At 37.4% G+C, this 19,272-nt stretch overlaps 1 protein-coding gene across 3 annotated transcripts in view; it reads right to left on the bottom strand.

Moving 5' to 3' along the window:
- Nucleotides 1-458: 458 nt before the first annotated feature.
- Nucleotides 459-19,272, bottom strand: part of tnr (tenascin R (restrictin, janusin)) — a 169,084-nt gene continuing 150,270 nt past the window's right edge. For all 3 annotated transcript variants that reach the window (XM_077514753.1, XM_077514770.1, XM_077514763.1), the window contains 3 exons: nt 12,723-12,884; nt 11,278-11,441; nt 459-7,528 (listed from right to left, as the gene is read on the bottom strand). In XM_077514753.1, coding sequence (XP_077370879.1) covers nt 7,409-7,528; nt 11,278-11,441; nt 12,723-12,884 — 446 coding nt within the window. In that variant the 3' untranslated portion in view covers nt 459-7,408. The remainder of the gene's footprint in view (nt 7,529-11,277; nt 11,442-12,722; nt 12,885-19,272) is intronic.

Here is a 19,272-nt window from a genome sequence, read left to right as displayed (position 1 = left end):
CTTCTACAGTAAGAAAAAAAAAAAAATCAAAGGCACTGTAAAATTGTGGCAGGCGCCTGCTAATGGCCTTTTAACATGAGTTTGAACGTGATTGGCTAATCCTGACGACAGCCACATCCCACATTATCAAACATTATCTCAGTTGTTTATTTTGACTTTCCTCTATAAATCACAGTAATGAAATGATTTATCGTTATTCTTTTTTTTTTTAAGACCACACAAACTCGGCATTTGAAAATGACTGTGTTGACTTTTTTTTTTTTTTTTTTAAAAGATGTTTTTAAGTGCTCCATTCACAAACATCCTCAAGGCCACTTTCAGCAATTTTCTGACCTATTAACATCCCACGAGCTCTTTTCCCAAAATCCATTTTGGTTATTTAAGAGAAAAATAAAAATGAAAAATTCTGAACTTTTGCACGTCATTATTTTATCAGAAAAACAAAACAAAACATGAAGTTGACTATTTGAATATTTTATTAATATGTAGAAAATGTATTAAAAAAGGAACAATATAGTACACGTTTATGTCAAACTAGAGCTAAATTTTGACAGCAATATCCAAGGGTATCCAACAACAAATCCCAAGTTTTCAGCATGTATCACATCATCTTTTTTTTTTTTTTTTTTGACAGGCAACAGTACATTTTGCCAAACTTACATTTACATGGCGACATTTCAAAACTGCGTTAGGTACAATGTCACATTTAGTGCAAAAGTTCACCTGTAAAAAATAAACCATGAGCCTTGATGACAAAGACATGAGGACATTTTTTTTATGAACCACTTTTATAGTCGCCTGAAAGGAAGTGGTTCTCTTGTCATTGCAAAAAAAGAAAAAAAATATGTTGTGTTTTAGGCATGGGCTGATTAGATTCTGACAGTATGATAACCGTGAGCAAAAATATTGCAGTGTCACAGTATTACCATTACAGCTCAAAAATTATTATTATTATTATTATTATTATTTTTAATATTTAGGTCAATAAAAAAAAACAATTTTTACAAACTTATTTTTAAACAAAATATTGAATATATACCATGCTAAGTTTTAATGAATAAATGTTATCATTATTTTTCTGTTTTAATTCTTCTTAGTCAGTCACAGTGTGAGCTATTTTTAGAACAAACCCGCGAGCTACTCATGTTGTCCTTGGGGCTAACTAGTACCGATTGGCACCATTTTATTTAATTTTTTTTCAGGACATTTTACATTAATCAATATCACAAAAAGGCATCCATGTTTGCACAATGTCGTTTTTGTCTTGCTCCCTCCCACTTTTTCCGAGGTGAAAAAAGGCAATGAACTTCAAAGAACGGGCCATTTCCTGAACTCTGCTAGCAGCCAACATGTTGTTCCCTGCTTAGAAGTCCCCTTAAGGTACCAGGATTAGCGGGTAATGAAAGCTTGACTTATTAAAACGACAGTAAACCGTCAAATCGGTAATCGGCCCATGCCTGGTCGGGTTTCATTTAATAAAATCGCCAACCGCCTTCTATTAGCAGCTAGAAACTTCAGTCGAAATTTCTGGAGTTTTGATTTGTGACTTTAATGTTTGTTGAAATCAAATTTCTGAATCAAAGATTTTAGACATGCACAAATTGGTAAATAACACTTTCATTATCAATTCTATCCAAAATAAATTCAAACTGTGGAGATTATGAACAGATTGTCGGTGAACTCCATAGTTATGTTAATGTTTGTGTTGTCATTTCAACTTAGAAGTAAGAAAGAGGAAGTCAACACCCCTTTTTTTTTTTTTTTTAGAACAATATGTTCAATGCAGGCCCACTATAGTCTAAATACAATATTCTGGTTAATATTGCATTAGTGGAATATGAGTTAAGTAGCAAAACCGAGCATTTTTATCCATCTCAGGGGGCGGCCATTTTGCCACTTGCGGTCGACTGAAGATGACATCATCACAGCACAGCTTCAGAAAACAGGCGAGCTGTGATTGGTCGTTGCCTGAGGTCTGCGCAACTGTGATGTCATCTTCAGTCGACCGCAAGTGGCAAAATGGCCGCCCCCTGAGATGGATAAAAACAGCTGGATTTTGCTTCATAACTGTTATTCCACATATGTAATATTAATCAGAATGTCATGTTTAGACTAGTGAGGTCACACAACAGATCATTGTCAAAAATTTGTTTCAGGGTGACTTCCACTTTAACATTGCTTCATTTTCAAACGATGTTTTTCCGCTATCAAATACAGTCTTTACTTGACTTGTACATCCCTCATATTTCAAAGAAAAACATTCAATGATCCCTTTTGTTCCTAAAGACGCCCAAGAAGCAAACTCGGTCTAAGTGGTTAATGCAATAAAGAAGACACAAGATTACATTAGCTACCCTACGGAAGATGATGCATGAAAGGCGCACACGTAACAGAACCTCGGGAAATGTCGCTCGGTGAAATCATCAACAACGATGTTAGATCAACAACTCTTTAGACTTGAACCCAGATGGGCAAACGCGTCCTAATGAAGAAACGTGTGACTACGAGTTTAGCGGCCATGCAGTGTCGTCAGTACGATTGGGAAGGAAGTTTTTTTTTTGGCAATTACAGTGGAACCTCTACTTACGAACGTCTCTTCATACGAAATTTTCGAGTTACGAAACGCCTCAACGGGAAAATTTTTTACTCTTGTTATGAAAGAAATTTCTAGATACGAAAGGTAAAAATACATTACCGAACGCAACATACTTTCGGCTATGGCTATTTCCTACCATAGGTACCTATGAGCGTATACTAGATCGGTGTCTATACAGCGTCCCATCATTCATCCCGCGGCCCATGAGGTGTTCCGATGTCCTATGTATTAATGTATTAACTAACGGCCGACGAATTTGTGCAAAAATTCAAACAATTGGTGATTGATGAAGGCACAGTAAGTTTTTAATTGTGACGAGACGGACCTTTTTTTTTAAAAAAGATGCCTCACCATACCGGAAGTTTCCATGAAGTTTCAGAATTTGTTTAAAAGAATTGCCCAGAAAAAGTGTTCACCAGTCGGGCGTTTGCTCACTAAGATGATGTTTGCCTTGGACATTTACGAAGGATTGTTTTAAAAAAAAAAAAAAAAAAAAAAAAACACTTCTGAGAGAGGAGAACATGAACCAAAGAGGGCAAAAAACGATGAGGACAGCAGTTAAAAAGGTAAATGACCATCATTTTTATTCTTTACTCTCTTCTTTGTTTTTTACATTATGCACAACTGTCATTTATTGTGCAATAATCTAATTGTAACATGTATTTGTTAGATGTTTTGATGCATTTTTTATGCTTTATAAAACATTTATGTCTGAATTTTGGGAGGCTTGGAACGGATTAGGGCATTTACATGGAAAATGCGTCTCTACTTACAAAATTTTCTACTTCCAGAACCAATTAATTTCGTAAGTAGAGGTACCACTGTAGTCTGCTTCTAAACGAGGAGCGCATCAAAAGACGAGATATCGTCACGTCTACGCGAGTAATATGAGATAAATAGGTTGCCTTCAGTCAGCGCTGGCAGCGACGGTAACATCAAAATTGGAGGATTTATTTATTTTTTTTCAGGCCAGAAAAGACGCGCTGGTGTTGACAGTATGAGGTCAGGTTGCAGATTTAAAGGGGGCATATTATGCAAAACTGACTGTTTAATTGCTCGGATAAAAATAGTCACAACACATCAAATGTGAAATTAAACTTCTGGTAAGTCAATCTTTTGTGAGCGGCCTCGTTTTGAAAACGCGTCTGCCCGTCTGCACTGTGAAACCCTTTTCACGCCGTATTTAGCAGCCGTTATCAAACCCATTTATTGTGTGTGCTGTGGGACAGGGACCATGGAATGGAGCAATGTTTGCAGCTGGCGGAGTGATAGTGTTTTGTTTTTGTTTTTGTTTTTTTCAACCCACTTCGCTCCCGGCTGTTTTACTGGATTTTGACAGATTTTGCAAGGCCCTTAGAATATTGTGTTCTATCGTTATTAAAAACATCAAACTTACCAAAAGAAAGATTAGTCTTTTCTTTCATCAGGAAAAAAAATATATATTTGTAGCTGTTTCGGTTTGCAGCAATTAGCATTAGAATATAGCTTAAGTTTCATCAAAATTGACATTCCTGGTGAAAACACTGACAAAAAGAGCTTGTTGCAACATGGCCCTGGCTGATCTCTTATACTCTGCTGCTACCTGCTGGACGTTTTTTTGCTTTAAGCTACCTCTTCACGTTAGAAGCTGCATCAAAGCCTTCTGTATGCTCTTGCATTAAAAAAACAAAACAAAAAAAAAACATTAAAACGTCTAAACACGTTTTTGGGAGTTAACGACAAAGTATTAAAGACGTCTTTACACGTTTTTGGGCTTGAATGAGTTAAAATGGGTAAAGTCAGGTTTTTCTTTTGCAACAATGAAGATTTCATCTTGTCGAGAGTGTTGTCTAACCAGCAGCAAAATCTCAGTTTTTACTTCCTGGTCGGCTGCTATGTCAGCACTTCCAAATATGGGCACTCTGGCAACTGCTAATTTTGTGATGCTGTCTTGCACACTGAGCAAGTGCAGTGTGAAAAGGGCTTCAGGCTACATTTCTACGATGTTCCCGGTGGCCACGGCAGCTCCGTTTGGCTCAAATGTAGGACGCTGGATTTCGGCCATTTTGTTTCCTCTCTGTTCAAGTCTTGCTCAGTTTTGTCACGGTCTAGCGTGGTATCTTGTAAAGGGGACGGATCATTGAGTTGCGGGGAGAACTACGGTTCGCTTCTTTACAAAACACCAGGCAAAAAAAAAAAAAAAACACTTCTGAGAGAGGAGAACATGAACCAAAGAGGGCAAAAAACTATGAGGACAGCAGTTAAAAAGGTGAATGACCATCATTTTTATTCCTTACTCTATTCTTTGTTTTTTACATTACGCACAACTCTCATTTATTGTGCAATAATCTAATTGTAACATGTATTTGTTACATGTTTTGATGCATTTTTTATGCTTTATAAAACATTTATGTCTGAATTTTGGGAGGCTTGGAACGGATTAGGGCATTTACATAGAAAATGCGTCTCTACTTACAAAATTTTCTACTTAAGAACTTTCTTCCAGAACCAATTCATTTCGGAAGTAGAGGTACAACTGTATGTCAATATGAACCGCACCAAACGAAAAATATATATATATATAATGCCCGCTTTTGGTCCATACCAAACCAACGGACTAAGGGACTTCTCTGGTCTGAATCCACCTGGAGATGAAAACTGACTCTTAAAATTGTAAAATAATAAATAAACTGCATGTTATGCCCCTTTTAAATGTTTTAAAAATCGTGCAACCGTCGGAGTCGTGGACCCAAAAACCCGTCCAATTGCCATTGTTTGATGCTCGTGTTTTTTGACTTCTATATTTCGCATCTCGTCATACGGTTTGCATCTTTGGTATTCAAACCATCACTACAACAAGATACAACACTCACGTACTCTGCTTGAAACTAAACTAAAAAGCGACAACCTAAGAAATTAAGTAAAGTCAATAAAGACAGAAAAAAAAAATCAATATATTGTTAATGAACACAAATATTGTATAATGTAGTGGTGTCAGACACGAATAAAATAGGTCGTCATGAAGCTGCACTGCTTTGCGAATCTGAATGCCCAACTCGAACGTTCCCGTCTTCCTCTTTTACGCCGAGATTCTCCGTTAGTCGTATAAATTTGTCCCACCATTTTGTTTCCATGCCGATTATACAGCAAAGAATCTGTGTAAAAGAGGCCCGTGTTGTCCACTTCACACAAATCTAATAATGTAAAGGCGTCAAATTAAACACGATGGACCTTTGCCACGATATCAGTTATAAAAATATATTTATATATCTTACAGTAACGGCCTTTCATAATTGCTGTTAAAAGTGTTATCGTTAATGGTTAAAATAGCACGTCCTTGCTGTTGTTTTTGTTGGCTTTTGTTTTTTACAGAAAAGAGGAAAAAAAAATTGTCATTCAAGGAGTTGAATAAATTACATACAGTGTCTTTATCTCCTGGGAGGGAGGACAGCAGGGAAAGACGGCTCTAACGTGGGTGCGAGGCGGAGACCGACAGAAATCAGACGACGTTTAGCTTTGATGCTTTCTGCTGTAAGCAGATTGCCAAACACTTGTTGCGGTAATTTCACACACACACAAAAAAAGAAGGATTTTGCTTAACTCGTTCACATCCCAGCCGGCTGTTTTACTGGATTTTGACTGATTTTTGCAAGGTCCATTGAATAACGATTTCTATTGCTATAATCCTACCAAAAAGAAAGATTAGAGTTTCTTCTTTCATCAGGAAAAAGTACTAGTATATTTGTATTGTTTGTGTTTTTCAGCAATTAGCATTAGCTATATTCGCAATATTCACCAACATTCACATTCCTGGTGAAAACACTGTCAAAAAGAACTTGTTGCAACATGGCCCTGGTTGATCTCTTATACTCTGCTGACACCTGCTGGCCATTTTTTGTGTGTCTTTTATAGGGATGGGCGAGTACCGATGCCAGGTATCGGTATCGGGCCGATACCAGCCTTTTTTTCCAAGTACTCGAGTACTCGTGACGCAGACGAGTACAAGCGAGTGATGGCAGAGGGGGAAGACGTTATGTGAGTCCTCCTTGCCTGTAAGTGGCGCTAGCTTGCAGCAATTTTTCACCAAAACTTCACCGGTTTGGAAATACTTCAAAATTGTGAATCTTAAACTAAAACACCATTTTTGTGTTTTATTTTGAGCGCTAAGACTATTGAAGAGTGACTGTGCTGTTTTTTTTTGTCAAAATTAAAGGAAATATATTTGTTTAAAAATATCTTTTAGTGATTTTTTTTATTTGTCAAAATGTACTACTGGTATCGGCAGTTGGTATCGTGAGTAGTGAGGGTCTGAGTATCGGTATCGGTCTGAAAAAAAAGTGGTATCGAACATCCCTAGTCTTTTACGACCATTGCTTTAAGCCACCTCTTCATGTCAGAAGCTGCATCAAAACCTTCTGCCTAATGCTCTTGGATTAAAAAATAAAACAAAAAAAATGTAAAAATACATTTTTGGGAGTGAAGGACAAAATATTAAACGTATTTACACTTTTTTTTGGGTGTGAATGAGTTAAGGAAAGTGCCTTATTGCCAGACAAGCCTCGTCAATCCATCTATCACTCGTTCTTTTCATATTCAATTGGCCATCAAAATTTTAAGTTTTTGATTGGAAGTTGAAAGCGAAAATTTGATTGATTGTTTTTTAACGGGAATGTGAAAAATCTGGCCTTTAAAAATTGAGTCAGTATTCAATTTTTTAACACTAAAGCACGAATGATACACGAAATTGTGTCATCAAAACCCGTCGTCCAATAGCAATCCGTCTCCGCCTCCATGTTGGGGGGGGGGTGCTCATGCGGCCGCTCATACTGGCACCTATACGGGCGCCGACCGCCTCCTCTTGCTGCTGATGCTGCGGAAGTTGAACGGCCTCATCTTCATCTCCACGAAGGGGATGGAGAACTCGTGCCCCTTCCAGTGGTACCAGTTGATTCCCTGCAAGAGCAAGACCAGGTGATTTTAGAAAAGACGCGCTTGGAGAACTGCGAGGGGGCACTTTAATTCCCTTTAAGACGATATACAAGGACCAATCACGATCAACTTTTCATCTTTATATTTGATTTTAATTTCATCCCACTTACAGCAGCATACAGAGGAAATTTGTGGCGAGAACTCAGCTGAGGAGTGATCAAAATGTGAACATTCTTTACCAAACTTTTCCACCCCATTCGGACTCCCAGAGGCGCTCGTATGGAATCAGTGGCGCGTTTAATTACCGTATTTTCCGCACTAAAAGGCGCACCGCATTATAAGGCGCACCTTCAATGAATGACATATTTAAAAAAATAAAAAATAAAAAATAAATAAATAAATATATATATATATATATATATATATATATATATATATATATATATATATATATATATATATATATATATATATATATATATATATATATTAGGGGTGTGAATTGCCTAGTACCTGACGATTCGATTCGTATCACGATTCATACGTCACGATTCGATTCGATACCGATTAATCCCGATACGAATTTATAAGTCGATTGTTGCGATTTTTTTTATTTTTTATTTTTTTTAATTTAGAAAATCCTAATCAGTAAATTTGTACAGTGTAAGATTTGTGTGAAAATGTATCATTTATTTATCTGAAACTTCAATCTTATAAAGGTTGTTATCTGTTTCATGTTTGAACAGCATTAAAATAAAATATTAAGGCATAATGTTCCATTAATATAACATTCTTCCATGCTTAAGGTGTGAACCTTAAGACGTTTTGGTGAATATTTTCCCATCAAAAATGGATATTTAAAAATCGATTCGGCCGCCTATTGAATCGATTCGAGAATTGCACGATGTAATATCGCGATATATTGCCGAATCGATTTTTTTAACACCCCTAATATTATATATATATATATATATATATATATATATATATATATAAATTAATAATAATAATTAAAAAAATCCCAATTAGTATTAGTAATCTTTTACTTTCGGTTTATGATTATGCTGATTTTGTAATTGTGGAGTACACCTGAAATTGTAATTGAATTTCTATTAATTGCACACTCCTAACTAGGGATGTAACGATATCCAAACATCACAATACGATATTATCACGATATGAAGGGCGGCCACGATACGATAATTATCACGATATTGTGGGGGCGTTGGCGATATTTAAAAAAAGATCACAATATTGTAAAAAAAGAGAGCTCATACTAAAAAAAAAAGCACAATATTGTACTTTTGTACATAACAGCAATGCATATAAACCACCTACAATCTCTAATAACAATATTGAGGCACTTACTTGCTAATGCAAGCACACATTGATTGTGTCACAAGCAAATTAGGTTCCCCTTCATCTGACAATTAGCATAGATTTTAAACATAGAAGGCCAAAATATCCCTAATGAAAACTAAACTGTACTAATAAATTAGCCACTACAGGGTGCTAGAACTGCACAAATGGAAATCAACCTGACTTTTTATAACAGATGTGTTCCTTTTAAATATTGTGAACATGACGACGGCGATATTGTGGCAGTTTTAATATCACGATATCATGATATTGCCCTTATCGTGACATCCCTACTCCTAACCCAATGTATTTCGTCATTTAACTTTGCAACTAAACTTGACATGCTGACCTTTTAGCCAGAGCCCCTGCAGCTATATTATAATAGCACAACAGGAAACGGGCTGCGATTCAAGTCCCAAATCGTACACCTACTTGCAAATATGTTTTGCTTTGGTTGCACAGTTTTCGAGAAGGATATTTTTTTTTTTTTTTTTTTTTGCAAAAAGGTGGCGTTTGACTGTATTTTTCTTTTAATAAATCTTATCTTGCAGCTTCCATGCGTGTCTTTTGAGGCTTCTTTGCCTCTCAAAAGGACGGCGGGAAAGCCAACAAGGCAGGCGGGAACGCTCACGAGGCTTTGCCACTTGGCATGATGCGGCCTCGGCACGAGGCTCAAAGACATCAGTAGCTTGTCAGGAGCACCACACGATACTCACGCGCACACACACACCTCACGCACACGCGCACACAAACAGCCACTGTGATAAAGTGTAGCCTTTTTCCCCCCCCACATAATTCACCTGCCTGCCCGCTCCGGGATGAATTCAATCATTTCCGAGAGCGCAATGCCCCCGGGGGACGGCGGCGGAACAGTTTGGATCGATAAATATCACGTCTCATAATGGGCGGACAACTGCCGGAGCAGTTACGCTCTTTGGGAAGTGTGACCTTTCATTAATGCGCCAACAGCAGGCCAATCAGAGCGGCCGGTGCGGAGATTCAATCCGATTCACTTATCTAATTAGCCCCCGAGGGGACATTAGGAGCACAGCTGAAGTGGAGAAAACACACACGCGCACGCATGGGCTGTCAGGCGCTTGGTAACTTGCTCAAGGGCACTTTGGTCGAGGATGTCCACAGCGGAGAGATGTGGAATCTTTCAGCTTCCATAGACAAGCCATGATGGTCGACATGTTGCGAGCGATCGACACTCAAACTCAGGCGACGAGTCAACTCAATCACAGGCTGGATGCGACTTCTGAGTCACTTTGCATATCGATTATCAGAGTGGAGAAGTTGGCGTCTCGTCTTTCAAGGACTGATTGGCAATTCGGCCGATTGACCCTCCCCCCCAATCCATTGACAGTCACAGAAAAAGACTCAATGCTGTCAGCCTGTTATAAAAACAACTGTTATTTTGGACTCTTCTCTAATCATAATTGCTCAACATAAATTGGCAGATTTTTTCAGGGAAGAGTTGAAATTAACCATTTCACAAGTCTTTTGGTTCCTTTAAGGCTTTAAAACTGGCTCCCAGTCAGCTGCAGAATAGATTTCGAAATTCTGCTACTGGTCTATAAATCACTGAATGGTTTTAGGTCCTGAATATATTCAAAAAATGCTGATTGAATACAAACCCAGCAGGGCTCTGAGATCTGCAAACTTGGGCCAACTAGTGGAACTCAGTTTGAAGTAAACATGGTGACGCTGCATTTAGCCGTTATGCTGCACACAAATGGAATAAGCTAAAATGATTTTAAATCCTTTAAATTATTTTTTTCCACATAACCTTTGATTGATGTCTTTTAAACGTTTTTAAATCCTGATTTTTCTTTTAATTAGTATTTAAAGTTTGAAGTAAACATGGTGACGCTGCATTTAGCCGTTATGCTGCACACAAATGGAATAAGCTAAAATGATTTGAAATCCTTTAAATTATTTTTTTCCACATAACCTTTGATTGATGTCTTTTAAACGTTTTTAAATCCTGATTTTTCTTTTAATTAGTATTTAAAGTTTGAAGTAAACATGGTGACGCTGCATTTAGCCGTTATGCTGCACACAAATGGAATAAGCTAAAATGATTTGAAATCCTTTAAATTATTTTTTCCTACATGACCTTTGATTGATGTCTTTTAAATGTTTTTAAATCACGTTTTTTCTTTGAATTAGTATTTAAAAAACTCTTAATGCTTTTAAAGTTTGCTGTCTAATGTTTTAACGTCAATTTTCTTTTAGTAAATGAAACATACTTTTGTTTTCTCTTCTTCGCTTCTGAATGTTGTTAACTGCTGTGTTTGTTGATGTTTTTAAGTGTTGCCTTTCCTCGTGTAAAGCACACTGAGCTGCCTTGTGTCTGAAACGTGCTATGCAAATAAACTCGCCTTACTTGTTGATGTATCATTTGGACTGACCTGGCTGTGTCTGGACTCGCCGTACTTCCCGTTGAGGTTGGCTCGATGGCAGTTCTTGTACCACCAAGCGCCTTTGTAGGACAAGGCACAGTTAGTGACAGCGATGTCGTTGTCCCGGTCTTTAGTGGAGAAGGGCCGTCCCTGGTGGTAGCTCAGAGAGTCACCTACGTTCGCAGCAAAAGCAGAGAGCGAGAATCGTTAGTTGCCATGGTTGCAGGGAACGACAACATGAGCCGACGGCGGGTAAGGAAAGGGACAGGTGGTAAAAGGAAAGTATACAGGCTGACAGGATTATAATCAAAACGGTAAAATGCAGCTTATGGCTGTGATGATTGCAGGAAGGAAAGATGGCTGAAGAATCAGGTAAAAGATCTTCGTTCCCCCCCCCCCACACATAAAAACACATTTTCTCACGTGTTTGGGAGACACGGTTGAGCACAATTTCACATTTCAAGGTTTACATCAGGGGTGTCCAAACTTTTTCATTTGAGGGCCACATACGGAAAGTGAGAATGATGCAAGGGCCACGTAATGTTATGAACAGAAATCGTTTAGTCCTAAAAAAAATTGTACAAATATTTTATTTGTGCTTTTGCATATTTAGAAAAATGTTACAGTATATAAACCAATTTATTTGTAATATGGCAGTAGGGCTAGTTTTGGAATTTTTCATTTTAGTTTTTATTTCGATTCGAGTTTTTTTTTTTTAGTTAGTTAATTTTAATTAGTTTTCAGGGTTGTTCTGTTAGTATGTATTAGTTTTAGTTCATTAATAAATGCTTAGTTTTAGTTTAGTTAGTTTCAGTATTAGTTTTTTTTTTTTTTTAAATGTGTATTACTTGTGCGCAATATTTAAAAAACACCATGGGCGCGACGTCATTATTCCGGTTTATATCAAAATAAATCTACTAAAAATCACATTTAAAATCATCTCCAAAGGCTCATGCATTAAATTAATTAGCAAAGACTAAAACGAAGGACAAAAATTATAGTTAGTTTTGTAAACATAAAATGTACTTTCAGTTAGTTTTCGTTTTTTATAAAGTATTTTCGCTTTTATTTTATTTCGCTCAAAATATTGTTTTTGAATTTCAGTTTTAGTTTTTTCATTAGTTTTAGTTCACTAAAATAACCTTTAATAGCACCTGTGTTTTTCAGCACCTTCCTTTCTTACTATGACCATCTTCAAACATTTTTGTTTTTATTTTCTTTGAACTGAGTCAAATGACATTTTTAGCATATGTCGCGGGCCACTAAAAAATGGACGGCGGGCCGCAAATGGCCCCCGGGCCGTAGTTTGGACACCACTGCTTTAAAGGGACTTCTTCAACATCCTTGTACGCAATATATGCCTGCTTGAATCCTCTTTGAGGTAAAAGGAAACAATATGTTTTGTGGAAGTCGGCAAACACTCTCAAATAAAACGAAATATCCGATTCACGTACCGGCAGTGCCGTTGTACTCTCCTATCCTGAGCTTGTACAGGTTCCTGGCATCTCCGAGGGAGAATTTATCATAGTTGGCGTAGACTGACTCCTGCCCATCCTTCATGTCGATCCTCAGCTCGTAGCGACCCTGAGCGGAAACCCGCTGGATGTTGTCCAAACCTGCACAACAACAATGTAACAATGGCATTTTTTTTTTTTTTTTTTTACAGTTTTACAATTTCAACATACTTTAAAACAATTGTGTCCTAAACTTTTTCCCCAGAAGGCCGCATATGGAAAAATCTAAAGGTACAAGGGCCACTTTGACATTCTTTGACTTTTGAAAAACTGCTGTCTGTTGAAGGTGATAAATGTGGATTTTTCTAGATTCTAAGATGGCCCTTGTGGGTCATTAATGCGGGTTGGTTGTCACACGATTTGCTTGGATGTCACAATCTCACCAGCAGCTGGTCTCTCAAATTGTGATTTAGAAATGTATTGTAATGAGATCAAAGATCCCTTAGATGGTCTTCCCTGGAGTAAGACAACTAAACTTGATGGACTTCATGTGTGTTTGATGTCAAATGATACATTTGACATCTCAATATTTTTCCAACAGGCTTTTACACAATGACTTCATCAAAACAATTGTTACCCTTAAAAGTGTGAAAAAGACGCTATAGTTAAGATGTTTATTGAATAGTAAACTATAGATCTAAGACAGTTGTTGACTTTGATGATGGCAAAGAATTGAGGTTGGTCGTCACATTCTCAACAACCAACTCCTTTGATGGAAAAAATAAATAAATCATACATCACATTTAATGTACTTTATTGATAATGGTTGGATGGATATATATATATATATATATATATATTAGGGCTGTCAAAGTTAAAGCGTTAATAGATTAATTAATCACAGAAATTAAATTAAATTAAATTAATCGCATATTAACGCAGATTAATCGCACTATTTTTTTGGACCGCACTTGAGCCTTGAACGTAACCGCGGATGGTTACATTGAAGGCTGCGCAGGTCAGTGATGAGGTCACTGCACGGCATTTCCTACGCCTGTTGTTCCAAAATGAGCGGGGTGACTCCAGTTGGTGTGTTCGCTGGTAAATTTCGCTTTAAAAAACACCCCGATGGGACTTTAGATTAATAAAAAGTAAGTTGAGTTTAATTAATTAATAATCGCTGAATTGCACCCAATTGTTATGATGCTGTTACGTTTTGAGCAATACACGCATGCATGCAACTGCGTACAAGCATTTAATCAATGTTTGCAAATGACATTCATATTATAAAATGCGTTAATGTCAAAATATTACGGTATTTTGTATTTATTTTATATTACGCAAATATGTGAGTAATTTAGCTGATTAATCGTGATTAATCAAAATTTAAAAGTGTTATTAATCAGATTAATTTTTTTTATCGATTGACAGCACTAATATATATATTAGTACTGTCAAATGATAAAATTTTTGGGTGCAATTCAGCAATTAATTAAACGCAAATTACTTTTGTTTTATCTAACGTCCCGTCGGGGTGTTTTTTAAAGCGAAATTTACCAGCGAGCACACCAACTGGAGTCACCCCGCTCATTTTGGAACAACAGGCGTAGGAAATGCCGTGCATTGACCTCATCACTGACCTGCGCAGCCTTCAATGTAACCATCCGCGGTTACGTTCAAGGCTCAAGTGCGGTCAAAAAAAAAAAAATAGTGCGATTAATCTGCGTTAATATGTGATTAACTTAACTTTTTTCTGTGATTAATTCATCTATTAACGCTTTAACTTTGACAGCCCAAATATATATATATATATATATATATATATATATATATATATATATATATATATATATATATATATATATATATATATATATATGTATATATATGCCTGACATAGATATCATGAAGGCAATCAAAGAAGTGAAATGAAGTAAATCCATCCAGAGCACCGTCAAAGCCTCAGCTATAACTTACAGAGAACACTGACAAGACGATGCTCAAAAATAAATGAGCAAGTGGAGAGTGGAGAAGTAGTCGACCAAACCATGACAGCAAGCAATGTCAAAAACCAGCTAGTTTTTAGTGAGGAGCAACAGTGTCAGTTATTGGAATGTATTGCCCCTGGATTTGTTCTTAATGTTGTAGACTGAGCATGGTTCATGTGTTAAATTATGTATTTTTATTTTTTGTCAATGCTACTAAACTTTCAAATATAGTTCTGCTGTCTAGCCTTGTTTAAACATTTTCCCCATTAAAGTAACATTGTGACAAACAGTCCCATAGTGTGTCCCATACTATCCCTGTGCTGGGCTTGGTTGTCACGATATGTCAGACTGTCTTTCATTGGGAATATCTTTATTTTTTATTTTTTTAAACAATAAATTAGAAAGGAGAGGAATAAAAATTTCAAGCCAACACTTTAAAGGTGCACAACGAAAGATTAGACTCAAATTTGAGTGTTAAAATAACTTCATGGACAGGACAGCAAATTCAAACTGGCTTTAAAGAGACCTGCACCCGATATGTCTCAATCCCTTGTGGAGACTCCACGGAAGACAAAGAGAAGTAAAAAAAAAAAAAAACCTGGAGAGGGCTAAGAGCTATCCTGGGGATAAAACGGGACCCACAGCTTGCTGACTTTTTGCTAAAAAGGTAAGACTTCATAACGAAAATACGATAGGGTCTATTTATGATTAGCAGTGCAGAATAAAACTACCACACGGGCGCTAACTAATGTCTTCGCAATTGGGCATATTAGCAACGTATTGCTATTAGAGGTAAGATCTTTAGCCCGAGCCCGACCCGGCCCAAAATTCGGGTCGGGTCGGGCCTAAAATGTCAATTATTACGTTTGGGTCGGGTCGGGCCTAAAATGTCAATTATTACGTTTGGGTCGGGTCGGGCCGGGCTTCTCTCTCGCTGACTTTTTAAAAAAAATAAATATATGTTTATAAAAATGTATACTAAAACGATGTGTGGATACTAAACAAAGGAATACTTGTTGTAAATAATTTGGATAAAACGAGAGAAGGCGGCGCTGCAGTATTTCTCCGCGTAATTTGTCTCTTTGTCTGGCCTCTTATTCTGTGTTCCAGCGTTATTTCGTTGTGCAAATGCATTTATCATGATCATAAAAATACGTACATTATTTTAACCTTTAAAAATCTTGTGGTTTTATTTCTGCCAAAAATACTATGGGATAAATTGAAATTTCGGGTTTGCTTTGGGCTCGGGCCTGCAAATCAAGTTAATTGGTCGGGCTCGGGCTGGGTCGGGCTTTAATTGCCGCGGGCCTGGGTCGGGTCAGGCTGGATTTTTTAGGTTCAATCTTACCTCTCTAATTGCTACCCTCAATGTCATCGGATTCACGGGACGCACTACAGTATTTACGTTTGGAAGGTTTTAACTCATTCACTCGCCGCCATTTTCACATTTCGCAATCCCGTTCGCTCCCGGCTGTTTTACTGGATTTTGACTGATTTTGCAAGGCCCACAGAATATTGTGTTCTATTGCTATAAAAGCATGGAACCTATCAAAAGAAAGATTAAAGTCTCTTCTTTCATCAGGAAAAAAAAAGTGTTTCTATCTGTTTACGTTTTGCAGCAATTAGCATTAGAAGAGAGCTAAGTTTCATCAGTTTTCACAAATCTATTTAAAATTGTAAGTAATTGAGCTTTTTTTCTACATGGCCCTGGTTGATCTCCTTTGCTCTGCTGCCACCTGCTGGCTGTTTGTGTAATAACTACAATTTCTGTAACCGTTCTTTGCAGTTGAGAGGCTGCATCAAAGCCTTCTGTATGCTCTAGCATAAAAAAACACACACAAAGAAACATATAAATACGTCTTTGGGACACTTAGAACATTAAAACAAAAACGTATTTAAAAGTTATTGGGAGCAAATGAGTTAATTACGTAAGCTTTTGTCACTCAAAATGACTTTCACATACAAAGTAACTTGAAGATTAACATGTTTCTTACCTCTGTCGTCATTATTAAGCCTATGAAAAAGGCGTTGTGCTCCGTGTTTCCGTTTGTTCGATTAAGTTGGAGGTATGCTCGTGCCCGAAAAGTCGCACACGCTCCTGGGGTCCATTCCACGTTTCGCCAGAGGGGTCGCAAATGTGCAAAAACTCTGAATCTTGCATCGTGCCCCTTTCATGTACAAAGTGATGTTTTGATGACGAGCAATCGAGTCAAAAAGACAACCAACGTGTCAACATGCAGGAGCACTGGTGATAAAGCGCGATATAGCTGGAGGACACTGTACTGTGTCACAGTACTTTATCTTTTTTTCAGCAGTTAACCTGTGTGGTGTATTTATGGGTGCGTAACACTGGCAAGGATTGACAAATGCGAGACATTGCATAGCTTTTGAAGATATGTCGTTCAGCTTGCTATCTCCAGATGGGATTTTGCTGTGACGGGTGATAAGGCGCCGTGTTGACCTGAGAGATCAGAATGCCTCCGCAATTCTACTCCGAAAAGCGAAGGTGCCTCCGTCTACGAGCGGCCTCTCAACTGGACTTTTCGCAGATATAATCTCACACACACCCCCCAAACGCCTCGGCTGATAAGGACGAGCAATTCCGCTGTTATACGTCGGTGGCAAGCGAATCTAATCTACGGTACAAGCCCAAGGAACTTAAGGTGACAGGGAGAGAGATGTGGTGGGTAAAAAAAAAAAAAAAAAGTTGTAGTAATCAAGCTGGATCTAAAGTTCAGTCGTTTTTAACTCATTTGCTCCCAATAATGTGTAAATATGTTTTTTTTAATGTTCTAAGTGTCCCAAAGACGTATTTATACGTTTTTGTTTTTTTGTTTTTTGTTTTTTTTATGCTAGAGCATACAGAAGGCTTTGATGCAGCCTCTCAACTGCAAAGAACGGTTGCAGAAATGGTAGTTATTACACAAACGGCCAGCAGGTGGCAGCAGAGCAAAGGAGATCAACCAGGGCCATGTTGACAAAGGCAAAATTACTTACAATTTTAAATAGATTTGTGAAAATTGATTAAACTTAGCTCTCTTCTAATGCTAATTGCTGCAAAACGGAAACAGATAGAAACACTTTTTTTTTCCTGATGAAAGAAGAGACTTTAATCTTTCTTTTGATAGGTTCCATGTTTGTATAGCCATAAAACACAATATCCTGTGGGCCTTGCAAAATCAGTCAAAATCCAGTAAAACAGCCAAGAGCGAACGGGATTGCGAAATGTGAAAATGGCGGCGAGTGAATGAGTTAATTTGCATTGCAATCACATCACTTCATTATCAGCCTATAAACATTTTGTTCCTGGAACACTTTCATGGCACGAGTCTCTGCTGTATTCCAAACGCTGAAAAATGCATTTTTGACACGCCAACGAGTTCTCCTCCTATAACATTAGCAGTAAAATCACCTTGTCGCCTTTTATTATCGTCATTGCACACATGCGGGGGGAAAAAAAAGGGTGAGGAATCTAAAGAGAAAATAATGGAGATGGGATGTAATTATAATAAGTGCGGTTCCTCTGGGTTATTACATCGTGAATATGACACAAAGGAAGAGGGATGGCACTGGACCAGCCTTATTGGTGGCCATTTGCAAATTACAATACACAACAATGGCGCTTAATCTGCGCATTCTTTACTTTGAGCCAGTTGAGTGTTTACTCTCAGTATCTACAGTTCTATACTGTTAAATAGGACGGTTCCGCATGTGGAGGAGTTGATTAGTGCACAGAAAATGACTGACTCTCCACGGGAATCTGTGCAAAGGATAGTGAAGGTCAATGGGCATTGCAATTCTCTCTCTTTTGTCTGAAAATGTTGGGCTGTTTAAAGTGATTATAGAAACATTAATTTAAAGTTTTGTGCAGTAAGGAATAAAAACTGAAGAACAGTTAACCAGGTAGATACAAAACAAATAGCTTTGCTAAAAAGGTCCTTATGTCTAAAGACGGAAAGCTATTTATTTATTTTTTTTCTGCTTGAACGGTTAAAATAGTGCAACGCTGATGCTATTTGTAAGCACATCTATGGCACTACACATTGCTAGCACTGGGGGGGGGGGGGGGGGGGGCACTATTTGAGAAGCACTGGTCTAACTTGACAGTAAACTTCAACCGGGAATAGCAACAATACATAGTGATGTTCCTGTAAAAATGCATAGGTTGTTTTCATGCAAGTTCAAGGGTTTAAAAATTTGATTGATTTGTCAAAAGGACAAATTACCGGTAAATAACGTTTCTAAAATGCAGTGCACACATAAGCATGTTAAAAAACATGATACCAACATAACATTGTAAACCTTTGTCAAAATCGAAATCATATTTGAAAAGAAAAGTAATAACTGCTTTTTAAAAACATCAAAAAGAGTGTAGGGAGAAAAATGATAGCGGTGCAGTGCTAAACAATCACCTTGTTCCTTTTATTCCGGTTCAAATAATCTGACCTCGGCCGTCGAGGAGTTTGAACATGAAAGACTTGAGAAAGTTAGGTTCAAGATTTTGAACGACCGGCATTATATGGCACTTTACAAAAAAAAACAAAAACCTTCCTAATTAAATA

Source organism: Festucalex cinctus, chromosome 1 (genome assembly GCF_051991245.1).
Source record: "Festucalex cinctus isolate MCC-2025b chromosome 1, RoL_Fcin_1.0, whole genome shotgun sequence".
NCBI classification, from domain to species: Eukaryota; Metazoa; Chordata; class Actinopteri; order Syngnathiformes; family Syngnathidae; genus Festucalex; species Festucalex cinctus.
This window is presented reverse-complemented; position numbering and strand designations above follow the sequence as displayed.